The 19,350-nt window shown below is 43.9% G+C and overlaps 1 protein-coding gene across 1 annotated transcript; it reads right to left on the reverse strand.

Annotated features, from left to right (window-relative positions):
* Positions 1-241: 241 nt before the first annotated feature.
* Positions 242-5,708, reverse strand: MYCN (MYCN proto-oncogene, bHLH transcription factor). The gene is made up of 3 exons (XM_066597054.1): positions 5,575-5,708; positions 4,233-5,019; positions 242-1,937 (listed from the first exon to the last, which is right to left on the reverse strand). The coding sequence occupies exons 2-3, from the start codon at positions 4,951-4,953 to the stop codon at positions 1,333-1,335; spliced, it is 1,326 nt and encodes a 441-aa protein (XP_066453151.1). The 5' UTR covers positions 4,954-5,019; positions 5,575-5,708; the 3' UTR covers positions 242-1,332.
* Between the last annotated feature and the right edge of the window lie 13,642 nt (positions 5,709-19,350).

A 19,350-nucleotide genomic window follows, 5' to 3' on the forward strand; every position in this document is an offset into this window, starting at 1 on the left:
AGATCCGGAGCGTGCGGAGAGGCGAGAAATAGCTATTTTCAGCGCACATGTCCGCGGGGCAGGAGGGACCCGCTCCGGATTCTCCATGGAGAATCCGTATCGGGCCTGATTTTCCCCGTGGACATGAGTCCTAATAAGATTCGGTCTTTATGTATATTTGAATACTTCTCAAAATATATATTTAGAAGTATACATAGGACACCATCCACCCTTCCCCTATATTGAGTAATACACACAGACATTAACATTTGCTGCTATTTATTTTCATAAACATGAGGTATTTCAAAGTGCTAGAAGAAAAAAGCACTAAAAAAATAAAAATAAAAAAAAAACAAAAAAATGTACATTGGTTGAAAAATGAATAAAAAACAAACATATACACAGAACTCTGAAAACGTTCCGGTTCTATGCGCCAAACAAGACATGAACAAATACAAGTAAAAAAAGAAAACGAAACAAAGAAAAACAAAAGAAAAAACACAAACAAGGAAAGGACCAAAGAAATGGGCTAAGAAAAAAGGCGTATATAATACTTTTCTTTACAAAAGTTCTCCGTTCAAAAAGGTGATAAAGTAAATATCTACTCAAAACTTTCACAACTCATTTTCATACGAAAATATAAGTATCAAATTTAGTTATGTATCAGCATCATACTAAAGTATACAGGCAGTGTAAGAATTAGTCCAGTACATAACAAGAGATTAACAATATATTTGTATACAAAACATGCTCCTCAAACATTGAGGTGTTACAGTACTTGGGTCTGAACTTCCAGTCTAAATATCGGTAGTGAGAGCTACCCAGAATAGCCCCAGAAAGTTGCATGAAAAAAGGCAAGTATTAATGGTATATACAGAGATTCCTCCAGAGGTACAAGTGCTAACCCCAGAAATAGTAACATCAGTTACAATGAGCACCATAAACAAACAAAAAGTTGAATGAATCTTACAAAAACAGATGTGATCAGCAGCTCAAAAATGTTCACAACATGAAAAAAAAAACTACAAAGTCCATAGCAAAAAAAACAACAAAAAACTGATATAATAAAACAGTTAATCATTTGGCAGTCTACTCAACTTAGGAACCAAAAAAAGTCATCCAGTTGTTTCGAAACAATGATGAAACAAAAAGAAAAAAAAAAAAAAAATTAAACATGTTTTTTTTTATCTTCAACTGTAGAGTGAACTGGATTGAAACTTAAACCAACATTCGTATTGTCAAAAAAAACACTTCTTGTTATTTATTTTCTCGTTTTGTTTTGAAGAATCAAAAAATTGTGCAAAGTGGCAGTGACAGTTCAGAAAGAGAAGGAGAGAAAAAAGGAACAGAAGTCTAGCAAGTCCGCGCGTTCTCGATTTTCTTGAGGAGCTGCTGCTGTCGGAGTTGAAGTTTTTCTTTCTCCTGTAACAATCTTTGTTCGTCGGCCTGAAGGGAATGAACGTATTCAGTGGCCTTTTTGAGTATGACCACTTTAGCGGCCTTGTCGTTTTTAACGAGTTCCGGTACGTGGTCCCTTAAAGTCAGAAAGCTGGATCTTAAGTCGTTGCGGCGTTGGCGCTCGAGGATGTTGTGGTTGCGTCGCCTTTCGCTGTCTTCCGAGTCGTAGTTACGAGGGCTGGAGCTTTTAGCCTTTGGTTGTACCACATTCTTTACCACGCGGGGTGCCTCGTTCTTTTGCTTCTTTTGAGGCGGAGCAACCTCTTCCGTCTCTACGTAAGGAGATGGGGCAGCGTAGTTATGTTGTTGGTGCACCGGAGCACACCGCTTAAGGATAATTTCGGTGGGAGAGTTCTTTCCAGAGGCAAGGTTGGTGGTTGATTTAGAGCGCAGTACCGCCGGGCACGTAACCGACCGGCGCCTCTTCTCTACTGTGACGACATCAATCTCTTCCTCTTCGTCATCCTCCTCCTCCTCCTCCTCCTCATCTTCCTCGTCATCTGACAAAACAAAAAAGGAATGGAGGCGTTAACATGGATAAAAAGAGTCATAGAATCGTTGAGTTGGAAGGGACCTCCAGGGTCATTGGGTCCAACCCCCTACTCAATGCAGGAAGTTATATATTACCTCTGCTAAGACAATATACCCATTGAATACATCAATACAAAAACATCAAACCCAATAGGACTGGCTTCCAACAAAGGACACCAAAAATACCATTGAAGGTCTACAATTGACTATTCGGCACTTGTTAATTTTTGCTAATTAAAACATTAACATTTGCAAAAAGGTGAGACACACAAAAAGGAACACAACAACAACAACATCACGCCCTTTGCTACAGGGATTAAACACAGTGGAACAAATTGTATGGCTATATACAGGCTCTGTGAAAAGAGCAAACTGGAGATTTGCAGTACTTGGAGGGGAAAAAAAAAAAAAAAGAAAAAAAAGGGGATTCAACAAATTGTCTGCCTCGGTGACAGGGAAAGCCAGACACAATCGCTGGGTTTGTTTCGAGGCATAATGTGCTGCTGGTCATCTGCAGGCTCCTTTAAGCCAGGGATTTGGTTTCTAGCCAATAAGACAGCTGTTGTGAGGAAGTGCTTCCTCGGAGCTGTCAAGGCACAAACAAGAAAGGGGCTTAGCTAGTTTATGACGACGATAACTATTACTAGGCAACTTTAGTTCTACTTTCAAAAGACCAAAAAAAGAAAGTTATTAAAAATATTACAAAAAGTTTACTTTTAAAAAAACAAAAAACACTAAAAATAAATGGAAACACTTTGTTCATATCAATAAGGAAAATTTTTCATTTTTTTCTCGTTTTGAATCGTAATCTGACCATAAGCGGGCGTTGCCAAAAATGCCGATGTAGAACTATTGCTGATCCATATTTCCGAACCATGATCCAAAATGAAGGATCATAAAAATTCTAGGAAAATTCAATAATAATTTAATACACAAGACCAAATGTATCCAATCTAGCTGCACCAATTAATTATTTATTGATTGAACCTCATCAGTGGTCACATTGGCAAAGCCTTTGACTAGGTTGAAGCTTGCCAAAGTTTTTGCCAACCAACTAAAATCCTCTCGAGATGTAATGTTTTTGTGTACAACATTTTTGCCCGGTTACAATGAGTAGGCCAGTAGGATAAATGACCAGCACTTGCGATCGAGGGTTGGCCTGGTGGAACACTGGTGTTGTAATTCTGCCCGAGAAGCCGCTTTTTTAAGTTGCCAAACATCTGTTACTAGTAACTAACATGATAGGATTACCTTTCAGATATACAGCAACCCCCGTCTGCCGCTTCAGCTGCCTTCAAAAAGGACTCTCTTAATTCAATGAACCCTTTCAGAATTAAAAGAAAAAAAACACCGCCATCTGGTGGCCTCGGCGCTCAATGAGCCGTTGATTGGCCTCTAGCGGGGCGCTCTTCTTGATGCCGGTTGTAGGAGCGAGGTCAAAGAAAAAAAAAATGGAAAAAAATAAATGAAAAAATAAAAATCACTTTGTGAGCTGAAGTTACTATGTCAGCTATTTCGGGGGCTAGGATTCAACAAAAAGGGAGATACTTTGTATACATTCCATCCAATGGATGAAGGAGAAAACGTGCCCTTGACCCAAATACAGGTCTCATTTTATCTTGACTTGGCTAGAAAATTGCTGAGACGTCTAAAACAAACCGTGTCACCTTGTACAATGCAAATTTGATTTTGCAGCGACATGGAGCATCTTGACCCGGAGGAGAAAATACGGGATTAAATCTAATAATTGGCGTATTAGACAGCAAATAGACTGATCGTACAGCGAAGGGAATTAGCAATGCAAATGAAGAATTTGCCCGAACTCTTGTTTAATCAGCTCTTATGTAAAAGTGCATTGCATAAATTGGAAGACTACAAGTCTATTCATCTGGCACTGGCAGACATAATTGGCTGCGCCAGTCTGGGCATTAGCTACAAGTACTAACACGATATCCACAGTTTACAACTCATCTAGAGTCACACCCACAAACACAAGTGTATACACCCTGTCAGATGTCTACTATAATCCACATTGAGCTTTCACGACCCAAGACGGTGCCCATTAAGAGTGCTTTCTGATCTATGCCAGTCTATAAAAGAACAAACATTGGGATCCCCATGCCATCCACATAGTAAAGCTAGTACACTGCCAGTAATAATACCCATAAAAATCTATACCAACATATACTGCCAATGTTTTGCCATATAGTGCCAATGCAACAAGAAAAAAACGCTGCATACAGCGCTATTAATAATGCATTTACCAGATTCGCTGTGGCTGTCGTCTCCAGAGCTGGCACTGGTTCTGCTTGGCTGGCTGCAGCTTCTGGCTGGTACATTAGAGGGTACAGTGGTGGATATGGCACTGACGGGAGGATTAGCTTGCCCAATTCTTACACTTTCACTCTTGTTGATTGGAAACGGGAAAACCACCGCCGGATCTACGCAATGGGTAGCAGGGTTGTTTAAATCCTCGCCTTGCCCAGGTAAGTTGCTGGCAGAAGGCGTGACGGTTTGGTTCTGGGCTCCAGAATCGACCATCCCTGCAGCTTTACCCAGCTTCTCGTTGACCGCCCTTTCAAGCTTTTCCCTGGCAGAAAAGCCACTCCACATACAGTCCTGGATAATGATGGACTTGAGATTGCCAGGGGACAAGCCCAGCTCTGTGCTCCAGCCGGAGCCCCCAAGCAAGTCAGCTTCAGGAGGCAACAGCAACAACTCTGATGCCCAGTCCAAGGCATCCTCATCCCCCGGTAAGCCAAAATCTAGTAGGGGCCCCTGCCCAGGAGACAGAGGGTCACTCTGTAGCCCTACACGGCTGGGAGAAAGAGGGGGCGTGGGGAGCAATTCAAACTTCTTCCAGATGTCTTCCCCTGGAGGGGCACAGTCCGGGCCACACAGATAAAAATCATCCTCGTCTGGGTAGAAACAAGGCTGCAAGGAGTCAAACTCCAAGTCCGGGTTCTTGCTCACCACCCCGGGCATCTTCTCAGCATGCAATACGAAATGTAAACCAGAGATGAGTTATCCACAGATCCAACCAGCCACTATCTGGAAAGGGAGAAAACGCAGTCAGAATGATAATCAACACAGCCTGGGTATCAGATGGCATATGAGTAGGTGACGCTGCCAATGGTCCATGCAGTTAAGGGGGTGTTTCTGGATAAGAGATGCAGGCGAAAGAGAGAGATGCACAAGAGAGAAGAGAGGGCTGGACTGCAAAAAGAGGACTCTGCGCCACTCAATAGCTACTCCCACCCGACTGATCTCACTGCACTCCTGAATGGATGTATATGCAGCTTTTGTGTGTGTGCCATGTAGAAGTGTACCCTCTGCATGCCCTCCAGCATCTAGGCACAAGTTACTAGGATGCAAGCTCTATTACTACTGTTATGGCTGCAGCTGTCAGATAAGCCGGCTGCAAAAAAGAAAGAATAGCATGCAAAATAAAAAATGGGTGCAACACTGACAGCAGTCATCCTAGCATGCACTGCACCTATAGCACCCAATGCACTGCACCTATAGAATGCATACATGACACCCTGCAAATAAGGCACATTAACACAAAGCAGTAATGACAGAGCAGGCATGATCTAGAAGGCTTACCTCTTGTCTGCCCCTGGAGTTGCTCCAGTTACTTGGTACTGTCACTTGCAGTGCACTGCTCACCCTGGCAGTGCACTCCTCTCACTGCACTCTGTCACTACATGCACTTTGAAGCTGTTGGATATTATTAACTTAAAAAAAAATTGACACACCCGAGAGAAAGGAGGGGAGACAGAAAGAAGAGCCCCAAATCCTTCCCTCCTCCTCCACCCCTCATTCATGAAGCCTCCTACTTGGGAGGTGCTAAATATTTAGCGCCAAAATGCCTCCCCCTCCCTCTCCTCCACCCTGCTGTCCTCTTCCCTTTCTCCGGCTGGTAATGTGAGCCTGCTGCTTATCACCCAATGGAGGGGCAGGCAGATGGGAGGGCAGGGATGGTGCTGGCCACACAGCCTGTCATCAGGGAGGGGGGCGCAGGGCTGTGAGTGAGATCATTGTCTCCTCCATACATTGTTCAGCATCCTCTCCATGTAATCTTATGTAATACGGGATGGAGGCTTCTTAGAGCACGGCTGCTGCATTAGCACATACATGCTTATGCTCTTGCACCTCGTTTTGCAAAACCCACTATTGCACGCCCGGGATTTGCATATGCAAAGTGTTTAGTATCTGCAACTATACAATATGCATGCTTATTTAATGAGCTGACCTGCAACTACAACCCCCCAGCCTCTGCATTGTTTGCTGCACTCTTCTCGATTTGTTTGAGCACTAGGGGCTGCTGCAATGTAAATAATGCATAGACGAACTAACCCTATGGAGGAGCTACAAGTGACGGAGTTGTCGTCGCACTTGGCAGCCTGTGGCTTTCTTCCAGCCTCCTTGGGTGTGTGTGGGCTGATGAGAGGACGGAGCGGGCTTGGAGTGTTCCTGGAGAGTCTGCAGCGCGCGCTCCGCAGCCGCCAGCCGTGTGAAGAAATAAGCGAGAGGGGGACAGCGACGCCTAGTGGCCGCTGCGTGTAGTGCGCGCTGATATATAACAGCGGCTGCGGTCACACCTAGGATGGCGGATAGTGCGGGGTCGTGTGTGGAAATAAACGGGGGGAGGGGAATATAATAAATATATATTTATTACACTGTTTAATATATACCCCATGGCCACTGACACAACACACTGTTCCTCGAAGCTTCCTTCACGCACGTTTTTACATTTTGCGCAGCATTTCTCTTTGCCCTAAGGCCGCCTTCTCTCACCGCGTATTCGCCGCGGCCATTACACAGCAAATAAGCTGGAGATCCACATTGGCCAAATCCGTACCTCAGGCCTCTTCACACGAGCACAATACACATAGAGTAGATCCCATTGATTTCAATGGGCTCGTTCACATTTCCGTATTTGGCGTGCGCATTTCGGTCGTGCAAAAAAATAGAACACGCTCTGCTTTTCAGCGTATTTGCGCACCGAAGGTCCCTGTAGAAGTCAATGGGGATATGCAAAGGTGCACGCAAGGAGATGTAACGCCGCGTAATTGTGCAGGAAACGGATTCATTAGGACTCGCCATTTCGCTTGGTGTGTTTTTGTTTGCTACATACAAATGAACATGCCCTGTGGGCGCAAAATATGGCGGCCATATCCCCAGCATAGCGCTCTTTTTAGATGAGCGTATTTTAGGCTGTTTTTGTGTGTGGAAAAATCCCGTGCGCAAAACGTGCAGAATAGAAGCCATTGATTTCAATGACTTCATTCGCATTTCTTTCTTTTTTCGTGTGTGTTCATGGTTCTCATAGGCGCCAAAATTAGAACTCTATTTTTTGCGCATTTGCGCACCAAAGATTCCCATAGAGGTGAATGGGAGGCTGTAAGTAAGCTGCACGCCCGCGGACAGCGGCACCTCGTTTGGCTTAATAACCATTTAAATCCAGGCGGGGTGATTGCCTCGTCTGTGTGAACTCTCGTCTGCGCAAAAAGGAGTGAGCGTATTTTGCAGTACGCTCGTGTGTCTGCCCTTAAGGGTGCATTCACACGAGCGTAGGCGTATTTACGTTCGCACGTGCGCAGCGTATAATCGCCAGAAAGAACGTTTTTCGGCGATCATGACCAGAGCTAGAAAGCGTATTTTCGTTTGTTCCTACTTTGCAAACTATCTTTTCGGCCATCGAATATGCGTTGGCGCGTATTTCGGTCGCGTATGTTCCGTGTTTTTTTCGGGTTGCCGTTTTTACGCGCCGTAAAATCGCCCGTGCGAACGAATACATTCGAAACCAACGCCTCAGATGGTCACGTTTATACGATTGGGCGCAAAAACGCGCCGTTTATGCACTCGTGTGAACGCACCCAAAGGCTGGGTTCACACAGGACAGATTTGCCGTTTGGACTTTTGCTGCGGTAAATCCGCCTGCGGACGCTAATCCTGGGATTAGCCAGCCATGTGGATGAGATTTGTCAAAAATCTCTTCCACACGAGACAGCCAATCCGTGGCGGCAAAGTGCTGCACACGGATTCCCCGTCCACAGCATGTCTATTTTTTTTCCCTTTGTGTTGCAGCCGCACTCTCCGGAAAAATATGCGGCCAAGCCGCTCCAAAACCCGCAGGTTTTGAAGCAGTGCTTTCCTGGTGGAAATGTCGTGGGTTTTTTTGCTGTGGTGAAGCCGCAAGATTTTTTGCTTATTTGCGCACCACAGGCCTCCATAGTCAGTGGGGTATGCACGCAATACGCAAGGAGATAAGTGATATGTTGCGTAATATAAGAAAATGAACACATCTGGAACTCGACGCTCATTAGCCATTCCAGTCGGTGCGCAAAATTTTCAGCTGCGGGATTTCCGCTGTGTGTAAGCATGCCCTTACGGCTCACTCACATATGCATACTTTGGCTGCGTATTACACCATGCTAAATCCCCGCTGGGCCAGTCAGACCTGCGTTTTCTATGAGTGAGAAATGCAGTTAGTCCTACTTCGGTGCGTACTACACACTAGAGTGATACGGTTGGTGTAAAATACGCAGTGAATATACACGTTGCATTCATATTTGCGCGTATTTGGGCTCGTTTACACGGGCGTAAGCAGTTTTCAGTATGCAGTGTATTCTCGAACGAAAAACACCTATTCCCTGCCTATTTTGGCCCTTCTGCAGGGGTTTTGTGTGCGTAAATACGCTGCACATGTACGCACGCAAAAATATTTCCGAACGCAGAAAGACCTGTTGTTTTGATACGCAGTGAACACGCATGCGTAATATGTACCAATGCAAGAAAGGATGTGTATTTTTTCACATAACCGAAAATCTCGTGAAAAATACGCAGATGTGAATGATCCCAGTGAAAACATGTGAAAAAATTGTATAAAAAACACTTCGCCCCACTGAAGTGAATGGAGTGCTGACCACGTACGTGCGGCCAGCTCTCCATTCTGAGTGACATCACTGCACAGGAGAGGAGCTAGCAAAAAACAATGGCGCATACTCTGATTTGTCGTGTATTACACGCCTATAGAAAGCAGTGGGCGCTATGCATGGACCAGTTACAAAAGCGCAATTTTAAAAAAAAATAGAAAATCCGCGTATTTAGGGTGTATTTAGGGTGTTCTGACGCGTTGTTGATTTGCTGTGGATTTTGGTGCAGATCACCAGCAGAATTCAACTTTCAATTAAAAGGGTGAAATCTGCTGCAGATCCATAAAGAAGTTGCGCTGAGGCGCCCACAAATATGCGTATGCTTGTGTGAAGGGAGCCTTAGGACAGTTTCACACGAGTGTATTGAAACATGTCTGCCATACGGATGTGGTACAGATGGCATTGCTACAGTCTTATCATTCTTTCATCTGTTTCCTACTGGATAAACGCGAATCCGTCTTTACCCAATAGAAAATAATACCAATGAGCGCAAATATGGAGGCACAAATGGACGAATTTAGCGCATGCTGCATTTTTAAACTGCACCTATGGAAAGTACGGCCATGTAACTAGATGCGTCGATTTGCATTAGCTTCTGTCAAAGTAATTTAGTCTACAAAGGAGCCCCCTCACAGGGGTCTGGGTGTTCCAAATATCACCTGGGAAATCACTCATCAGCCCGGAGACAAAGGTTGTATACATCACAGTCCAATCACAGACGGCCGCCCCCCACTCTTTATTGTTCTGTGAAGTGGGAGAGACACTATACCAATTGTTCCATGGTAATTGGGCTGGGACACACTTCCAAAGTCTGTACATAAAGCGGGTGCAGCAGAAGACCGTTTGTTTAGTAGCCAATATGCTCTATATACACCATTAAGATTAAAAGTGGAAAAATGGGCCCCTACCTGAATTTAGAGAAGACAAAAATGATGACTACTGCAAAAAGTGGCCAAATTTAAATCAAAATCGACAACGAGGCCATAACTGTAATCTGATGGAACTGAATGGACCCTGTTGATTATAATGGGGTCTGTTTGGCTTCCGGACGGGCTTCTGGTATTTCTACATGACACACTAGAGCAGCATGATGTGCTACTTTGTCCTATTTCTTACCAGAATTCAAAGAGTGAGTTTCCGCCTAGAACCTCTGAGGCTGATGTGACCGAGCCCTCGGGGTATGTTCACACGGGACAGATTTGCTGCGGAATGCCTGGAGCGGACGTTCTGCAGCAGGTCCACAGCTGAAAGACTGCATCAAAATCAACACCATTTGGTGCTGATTTTGAGGCATTTTTTTAACGCTTTGTCTTTTTAGCTAAAAACTCTACTCTCTTCCATTTTGAGGCGGTCGTGTCTTTTTGAGGAAGCAAAGATCGTTCCATACAGTTTTTTTTAGTGCTTTTCTCTTACTTTTCTGCATTTTTTTTTTTTGACTGCCTGGTCTACTTTTGATATTGTATCATACGCTGGGTCTAGAGTTTTTTCTTTTGTTTTCCCATAGGCTTCTTTATAGGAAAAATGAAAAAAAAAACAAAGAAAAATGTGTTTGACTGAAAAACATCACAAAAAAAGCCAGCAAATAGAGTTGAGCGAAGTACTCTGGTAAGCTTGATGCTCGTTCAAGTATTAGCATACTCGATGGTGCTCGTTACTTGAACGAGCATCACACCGTGTTTGACACCGCCCCAGTTTTTGGTTCCTCCTCGCTGTGACGTGCCTGTTTTGGCCCCTCCCGCCGCGACGCAGCGCGCGTCAATGGCAAATTTAGATTTAAAAAAAAAAAGCTCGGGACCCAGCGTCCCACATACAAAAATGCTCGAGTCTCCCATTGTAGTCAATGGGGTTCGTTACTCAAGTAGAGCTCTCGAATTTTACGAAAAACTCGACTCGAATAACGAGGACCCGAGCATTTGGGCACTCGCTCATCTCTACCATTAAACAAAAAAAAAAACAGGCAGCACAAAAAAGTGCATGTAATGTTTCTAGCATTTTTTATGGATACAAAAGGGCCAGAAAAAAGACTGCCTGAAGAAGGCCCTGTGAATACTACTCCACAGATACATCTACTGTACTCCTTATATGCAGTTTTTTCTTTTGTTTGTTTTTTACTAGATTAGATGTGCTATATGAGTCAGACTTTGGCCCAATGTCCACGGGCGGAACTGAATTGCGGGACACCTGCGCGACTATCTGCAGTTCAAGACGCCCACAGAGTAACATGGGCGTCCGCAGCTGAATTAAAAGATGCAGATTTGTTTTGTGGACCTTTTGGTCCAGAAAACAAATCGCAGCATGCTCCTTTTCAGTGAGGCTCCCGCATGGACGGCTTCCATTGAAGTCAATGGAAGCCGCCCGTGCGGTGTGTCCGCAATCGACATTACGGATGGGTCGTGGCTAGCGCGGGAAAGCGGGAGTTTAAACAAAAAAACACTGCGCATGTGCGGCGGCACATCCACAGTGGAGAAAACAGAAGACCCGGACGGGTAAGCAGTGTCCTCGGATGTGGGCAGGGTCGGACTCTGCTGCGGACTTCCACATGCAGAATCCAATCTGCCCGTGGACATGAGGCCTTTATAAGATTTCGACTTGAAGCAGACTTCCTAATCTGAATGCACCAGAATACTGGCCCACATTTTTAAAGGAGATGTGCCAGAATTTTAAGTTACCCTTATCCACAGGCTCTCGCTTAGGTATTTGCTTCAGCCCCATTGAAATGAATGGAACACTGACCATGCATGTGCGACCAGCTCTCCATTCAGAGTGACCTCACTGCGGGGGAGGAGTGGCCCCAGGAGTCCCATTCTTGAGATAGGCGGGGAGCTCAATGGTGAGACTCAAACCGAACTGCAAGATATCCCCTCTCCTGTGGAGAGGGGATAGCGACACTCTGGTACAAAATTAATCTATATAGCGCCACCATATCCCGCAGCACTTTACAGGTCATAGGGAGCTTGTACAGACAGACTCAGACATTACATACCATTGTTGACCAATAAACAATTTAGACAATAGGAGTGAGGGTTCTGCTTGCAAGAGTTAACCATTGATGTTGAAATGGGGGTGATATAGGAGTGGTTTAGTGAATTTAAAAAATGCGTTTGAAAATTATTGGCGTGTGCAATTTTTTTTTGCTTTTGCACAAAATAATGGACTAAAGTCAGCCAACCAAGAGTTGGTGCAAGAGAAAAAGGTCTACCTTCTAGCAAGATGATGGAAATATATCACACAGCATGCTCCACTGTGATAAATTTGGCGCATTTTCTGACTGTCTTTTGTAAATATTAGCATTTATTTAGTGTATGTGCAGAAGGGCCATAAATAAAAAAAATTTTGCACCATGTAGATGTGATTTTGTTTTTAATCTTATCCATATGGCATCTGCCGTAAATGCTGCAGATTTTTTGTTTATGACAGTATTGTGACCATACCGTTAGGGGAGGGCTACATGATGATTTTGGCCGCGACAGGTTGAACTCATTGGAGCCACAGTGCAAGTCACAAATTGCCACAGGTTGCTATGACATTGTAATCACGAAAAAAAATGTGACCAAGTTTATGGAGTTTGAGCCTCTTGTGGCACAGACTGTTAAGGCAGCAGAAATGCAGTCCTAAGCTCTCACTCACGACCTGAAGACTGCCAGTTCAATCCCTGCTTGGTTCAGGTAGCCGGCTCAAGGTTTACTTTCATCCTTCCAAAGGCAGTAAAATAAGTACCCAGCCTGCTGGGGGTAAAGATGACTGGAGAAGGCAATGGCAAACCACCCCACAAAAACAGTCAGCTAAGAAAATGTCAATGTGACGTCACCCTAGGACGGTGGTGGCAAACCTATGGCACATGTGCCAGAGGCAGCACGCAGAGCTCTCCCTGCTGGCACGCGCATCGGCAGCTCCTCACCATGGTAGTGAACACCATCCGGGGGCTGCAATTCTTAAGGGGTATTTTATGCTGTGTGAAGCTGTTTTTAGGAGTTGTTGCTGTGGGTTGTGGATGCAAGGCATGCTCCGTGCAGTCATCACGTAGTTAATCCTGGATGCTTTCTGCTTGTAGTGTTCTCTGCGTTCCAGTTGTCGCTGGTTTGTACATCATTACTGACCATTAGTAGAACGTTTGCCGCATCCCGGAGGAGTTGTAGCTGCTTCAACCAGTTATTATCTCAGAGGAAATACTCTTATCGCTGTGAATCACTATATCCTTCGCCGTCGCGTTGGATTGATAGGTTTTTTATTTAGCTCTCTATGTAATTATATGGTAGAGTTTTACAAATAACCTTAGGTGGAAATGCTTCTTGCCGCCGTAATGACTGTGATTAGACTAGGAAGCGTTGTGATGGAAGCTAACACTGCTGTCACCCCAACATATCCACCTGCTGGAACGGTGACCAGGTCACCCGTGTGCTACAGACGGTAACAGATAACCCATAGAGATGGGGGCTAAATTGATTGGTTAATTGACGATGATTACAGATGTAGCGGGGTTGAATTTGTCCTTTGGCACAGTGTAGAATGATATCATGATGCTTCCCATGAGCATTGCAGGTAACAAAACCAGAGCTCCACCACGATGTTTGGGTCCTCTGGAACTGGCACATGACTTCAGTTTTTCTTTTTGCAACTTCTAGAAGTTACCAACAATAGAGATGAGCGAGTATACTCGCTAAGGCACATTACTCGAGCGAGTAGTGCCTTAGCCGAGTATCTCCCCACTCGTCTGTAAAGATTCGGGGGCCGGCACTGGTGACAGGCGAGTTGCGGCGGGGAGCGGGGGGTGGGAGAGAGAGAGATCTCCCCTCCGTTCCTTCCCGCTCTCCCCCGCCGTCCCCCGAATCCCTAGAGACGAGCGGGGAGATACTCGGCTAAGGCACTACTCGCTCGAGTAATGTGCCTTAGCAAGTATACGCGCTCATCCCCACGAAGGTGGCACACACAGTGTGACTCTTTACGGCTTGTGTGCACTCTACTCATAGAGATGAATGGGAGAGCATGTGCACAGAGCCGCCTGAAAAGAGTCACTCCATGCCAAATTCGGCATTCAGCGACATAGCGCAGGAACGGAGCGCCCAGGGAGTATGAAATATACCTCCCCGGACTCCCTGCTCCCTCACCTTTTGAGCCTCATAATTTATGGGGCTCAAAGCTGATGACCATGTCCCTTTAACATTCTAGAATGTTTCCTGCAAATAAGGAAGATGGAATAATACCTCTGCAGCGCCACCTATTGGATGGCAGCATTCCTTCAAATCAATGTTAAACTCTTTATACAGGTCTTGACAAATATTGAGTAGTGTTCCATCTTCTTTATTCACATATTACCCAGAGGAGCATGCATGGCCTTATAAGTCTCCTCCCTCACCTTCTAGGTGCTTTCCTCAAGAAGAAACAATACTCATCCTGAAGAATGTTTCCATGCATACTTGTCTTATAGTAGTCTGGCATAGTGGAGCACATTAGTATAACAGCAGAATTCTAGTATTAGTTGCAGCTACATTTTGGTGCAAATCATTTTTGACAAATTTATTAATGTTTTGTACCAAAAACAACAGCTGTTGGCGCCCTGGTGGACACTTTGCAAAAGTGTCTTTAAGAAGGGGGCATGAATTTGTTGAGTTGTAAAATACTCCAGGTTTAATATGCATCAGTGTTTAGGCTAAAAAAAAAAATGGTCTAAAGTCTACCACCCAAGAGGCGGCATAAAGAATGAAACTGAGTCTAAGGGGTCCTTTACACGGGCAGAATTTTCCACATTCCACACAGCTAGTCACGGTAAATTTCGCACCAAAATTCGCAGGGCTCCGTACGAATTTTGATACTTAATGAAAATGGCTTAAATTGGCCTGTAATTCTGCATCAAAATCCACTTAGCCCTGCAAATTTTTCCACACTGACAAATTCTGCTGCATCCCACCGGAAATATTCTGCCCATGTGAAAGAGCCCTAAAGTTCGCATCTTTTGGACTGTCTTATTACCTTTATGCTGTCTATATATTAGAGCAACCTGGATAAATATGTCCCAATATCTGGCAAGTAGATTTTTTTATAGAATATTTTTGCTTCGTTGCCTATCCAAAGCTATAAATTGCAGAAAAGTGCGGTCACCACTTTTTGGGATCATGCATAAAATTTGGGTTCAAAAGGATTTTATTCACATTTTTTTTAGCAAATATTACAAATTTGCAAAATGAAATCGCTTACAAACATACGACAGTTTTACTTGCGCTTCTGAAAACCTGTCCAAAGCCAAGCTTACGGGCAACTGTTACATAAGTATATGGAACACAGTAACAAAACAGTTAGGGAACAAAAGAGAAGAAACAAAGACTAAAGACATTACAACTGGACAATGAAACAATTAGGGCGTGGGGGGGGGTCAAATGACTGGGCTGTTGAGACTTGCCTCCTCGTCAAATGATGCCCAAGCCGCACCAGCACCCATTGGGTTCCCATCCTAGATCTGACCAGTTTCTACCCATGTGTTGAACCTCGCCGAGGACCGGAAAGAGATCCAGACCTGCCAAGATTTGTCATCTGACAGTTAACGATGGACCGCAGTGAATATACTGAGTTGCTTTGGATGTTTGCAGTGAAAAATGGTACTTTATGCTGAGTTGATCATCTAATGAGGGCTTCCCCTCCCCCCCCCTCCCCCCAATGGCGGATGTCAGGTAAGGAAAGGAAAGGATCAGGCAGTTGGTTGACCATGATGTTCTCTCAGGCACAAGTGCCAGAAACTAACTGAAAGTGGCTCAAATGAAGATAGTTTTGGAGACTGTAGTGTCCCATCTGAATCTCAAGTATTTGGACATACATTCCCAGGTTCTACCTGGGGTTAACTAAAAAAATGTGAACAGCCTCTACATTGACAAAAATATTATAACTTTGTAAATAGCCTGTATTACTCATTTTGAACAAAAGTGTAAACTAAAGTTATGTAAAGCGCACCTCACTTTTCAGAACAAGCTGCCATGTGTACATGAGAAATAACATCATTTCTGACCATTATATGACATGTGTCCTGCATTTATCACCATTTCTCTGCAGGTTGTTTCTGTGATTTTTAGTTTTTTTCCAAATTGGCGGGACTGCGAATCTGATCTCTTCTATACTATGCAAAAAGTTAGGGTATAGTATCTGCAATTTTCTCTGTTCACACAGACACTTAACATTACCATGGAGGACACTAAAACTGTACTAAACAGTGGAGATGTGAGTAAATAACAATAAATTGCTCACCTATTGCTCTAGCAACATGTCTGTTTGTCTTTGCTTCCTGCTTTCCTCTCTATAGACTTTTATGGGCAGCATAAGTCATGCCCCTCCTTCACTTCCTGTTCTCCATCTTGTTATATTTCTTACTAGAGAGGGGCATCACTTGACAGCAGGCAGTAAACTAGAAGGAAGGGAGACCCCTAGAGGCCGGAAATTTAGAGTGAATTTTCAGCCCAAAAATGTTATTTTAGATAACAAGCAAAATTGCAAATCACTGTATTTATCACATTGCCTATCATATAAGCAGGGGTTGTTTGAAAATTTAGTGACCATTTAACTTGTCATTTATTTGTCAACATCAACTATATAATCCAATCTATTTGCCAAGCTTTCCATGTAGGTTAATTCTATATGCAAGCTGTAAGGGTACATTCAAATGGGCTGCAAATTTACAAACCATGGTGGATGACCTCAATGTCAATCACATGGTGCGCAAAATCTTTGACAATTCAGAGCATGTCAACCACTTGTTGTGGAACAGAGTGCAGATTTCATCCTTCCTTTGCATTGCAATGGGTGAAGTCCATGGCAAATCTGTAACAAAAATCAACAGCAAAATCCACACCATTAGGCTTCAAATTTGGGGATATGGATTTCTGGCAGCAAACATGTCTCATGTTAACGTACCGTAAAGATCCTACCACATTATTGAAGCTCAGCTAAGCCTCGGATTGTGCCTACAACTGGATGACCAATCCAGATGAATGGATCAATCTCCTGGGACTCCTGCCGATCAGCTATGTTCTAGGCCAGAGCGCTCATGCACTGCGCTGATTTCTGCAGGAAGCAGATAGCCCTGTCATCACTGCAATGGCCAGGCTTGAAATTACAGACAAAGAACCCATTCATTTCAATTGGAACTTTGCCTGTAATACCAAGCCTGGCCACTGCAGTGGCAACGGAGCTGTCTGCTTCCTGCAGAAATCAGCTCAGTGCATAAGCAAATCTACTATCGATGACCTATAGGATGACGATATAGGATAGGCCCTTAACAGTTTACAACTGGACAACCCCTTATATACAAGCTGTAAATTGGAATCCGTATAGGATAAGAAAGGTAATGTATTTATTACAGTTACACAACCTTCATAGATTGAACACCACTTTGCTATACATACAATGGTATAATACTGTATGAAACAAGTCCTAGAACCCCACCACCACAGCCGCTACTCCCCCCAGATATGAGTAAGGCTTTGGATAAAGGCAAGGCGATGTGAAAACAGGAATCCTATGTTTGAGCACAAATGTGACGACGTACGGTATATTTGTCTGTTTCACATTAAACATATCAGCTATTGCAAATTTGCTACAGTGAACCACAGAGCAAAGTAATAAATCAGTCTGCCGCTATGAATAATGTATAAGTGCCCAGGAAGAGAAGAGATAAACCGTGTACCATGCAGATCACATTAAACACATAACACAGTCACCGGGTGCACACAAATAAACTATTAGCTATATCTGAAAACAAATTCAGTCGGAGATTTCCCAAGAGCCCTAAAATTTTACCTCCGATTTTATTTTAAACCCTGCGTGAGATTTACTAAGTGTAATGCAATAGAATCCTATTGCAAGTCATGCCGAAAAATGGCGTGTGCCAAATGTATTATGTTTCTTCCTATGTGCAGCATCTCAAAAGTATCTGAATAAAGAGGCCTGGGTAAGGAGAGATGAGATGTGTCAAGTTTACTGTGTGCCGTTTTTTGCCACCAAAGTTGGGGATATGTACGCCAGACAGGGTGAAGGAGAAGCGCCTAGCATGTTTTCGGCAAATACATTATACCATGTGTGCCTTTTTGCCTAATTTCTGCTGTCTTGTTAAGATATTGATAAATCTCCCCCAATGTCTATGCCGAAAAGAGCGAAACATTCGACTGTGGGTTATCCATTTTAGAAAATCCGTAATGCTCTGTTAAAAGTCGATTTTGATATAACTACTTTACCAATCCAATAGGATAGGAGCTAAATTCTGATCAGTGGGGTCTAACCACTGAGACCCCCACTGACCTTGAGAACAGGCATCCTGTGTCCCCTCCACTCCTCACTGCAGTCTCACTACACCCCCTACAGTGAAGAGGAGATTGAATAGGGCGGTGGTCCATTCATCTTCAATGGAACTACCAAAGATAGTTGAGTTTTTGTTCTTTGTTATTTCATTTTAGTGGGGTTGAGAGAGTGAAGTAATGGGCACACATGGTCAGCCACCACTCTATTCAGTCTCCACACTGCATGGGTGCAGTGTGTCTGCTTCGAGGACAAATGAAGGACATGGGACCTCTGTTCTTGGTATCAGTTTGGGTCTCACCAATGAGACTTCCACCATTAAGACTTATATCCCCTATCCCATTGATAGTTGATGAATTCCATTTTGGGATAACCCCTTTAACCGTTTCCAATCCAGTTTTTTATCCTGGTTTTCCTAGGGGGCTTACTCTTTTTCTGCCATTATACAATGGCGCTACATGTTGGCTAAAGCCAGTACTGCATGAAGTGACACGTTGGATAGGCTCTGACAGCAGAGAGGCTGGCAATATACAGTAAGAGAACCCCGACGGACGTCTTCCAACATCAAAGCTGTACAGCCTTAAATCATAATGTCTTCAGACGTCAGACAGTGGATTGGAAAGGGTTAATAGAGGGGGTTCTCTGTTCCAAGTAAACACCTCTGCCAGATTGGAAAGCAGCTACCAAAAGCGTCTCTCACTTTTGAAAACTTGTTATATCTTGCACTACACAGGCAGTCCATTGATTTAAATGGAAATGGTGTAATGCATGCTTTCTCCTGTAGAGGTGCTGCAGTCAAATTGAACACTTTCTGCCAAGTTTTGCCACAGATTACAGTTGCTTGGGCAGCTGTTCTCAGCAGGGAGGCACTCTGTGATATGGCTATTAACAATGGACTCTTCTAGCAAAGGAAATTTTTTTTTTAAGGGGCATTTTTATATTGGCAAGTAGAGGGGAATACTCCATAGTATGTAGTGGTTTTGTTATCTAAGACCTTTGGATGAACAATAAATATCTAAAAGTTGGGTATCACATATTTGACACCCTCACTTATTAGGAGAATGGGAATCCCATGACCCCATGTGCCTATACCAAGTGGTCACTTTTCATTTTATAATTGTTGGAGAGGCGGCCATACTTGTGCATGGCTTTCCATTGAAGTCTATGA

Source organism: Eleutherodactylus coqui, chromosome 1 (genome assembly GCF_035609145.1).
Source record: "Eleutherodactylus coqui strain aEleCoq1 chromosome 1, aEleCoq1.hap1, whole genome shotgun sequence".
NCBI lineage: Eukaryota > Metazoa > Chordata > Amphibia > Anura > Eleutherodactylidae > Eleutherodactylus > Eleutherodactylus coqui.

Coding starts and splice junctions, on each gene's coding strand:
- MYCN (XM_066597054.1), bottom strand. CDS start 4,953: ATGCCCGGGGTGGTGAGCAAGAACCCGGACTTGGAGTTTGACTCCTTG. Junction 1,938..4,232: donor CGACAGCCACAGCGAATCTG/GTAAATGCATTA, acceptor TTGTTTTGTCAG/ATGACGAGGAAGATGAGGAG.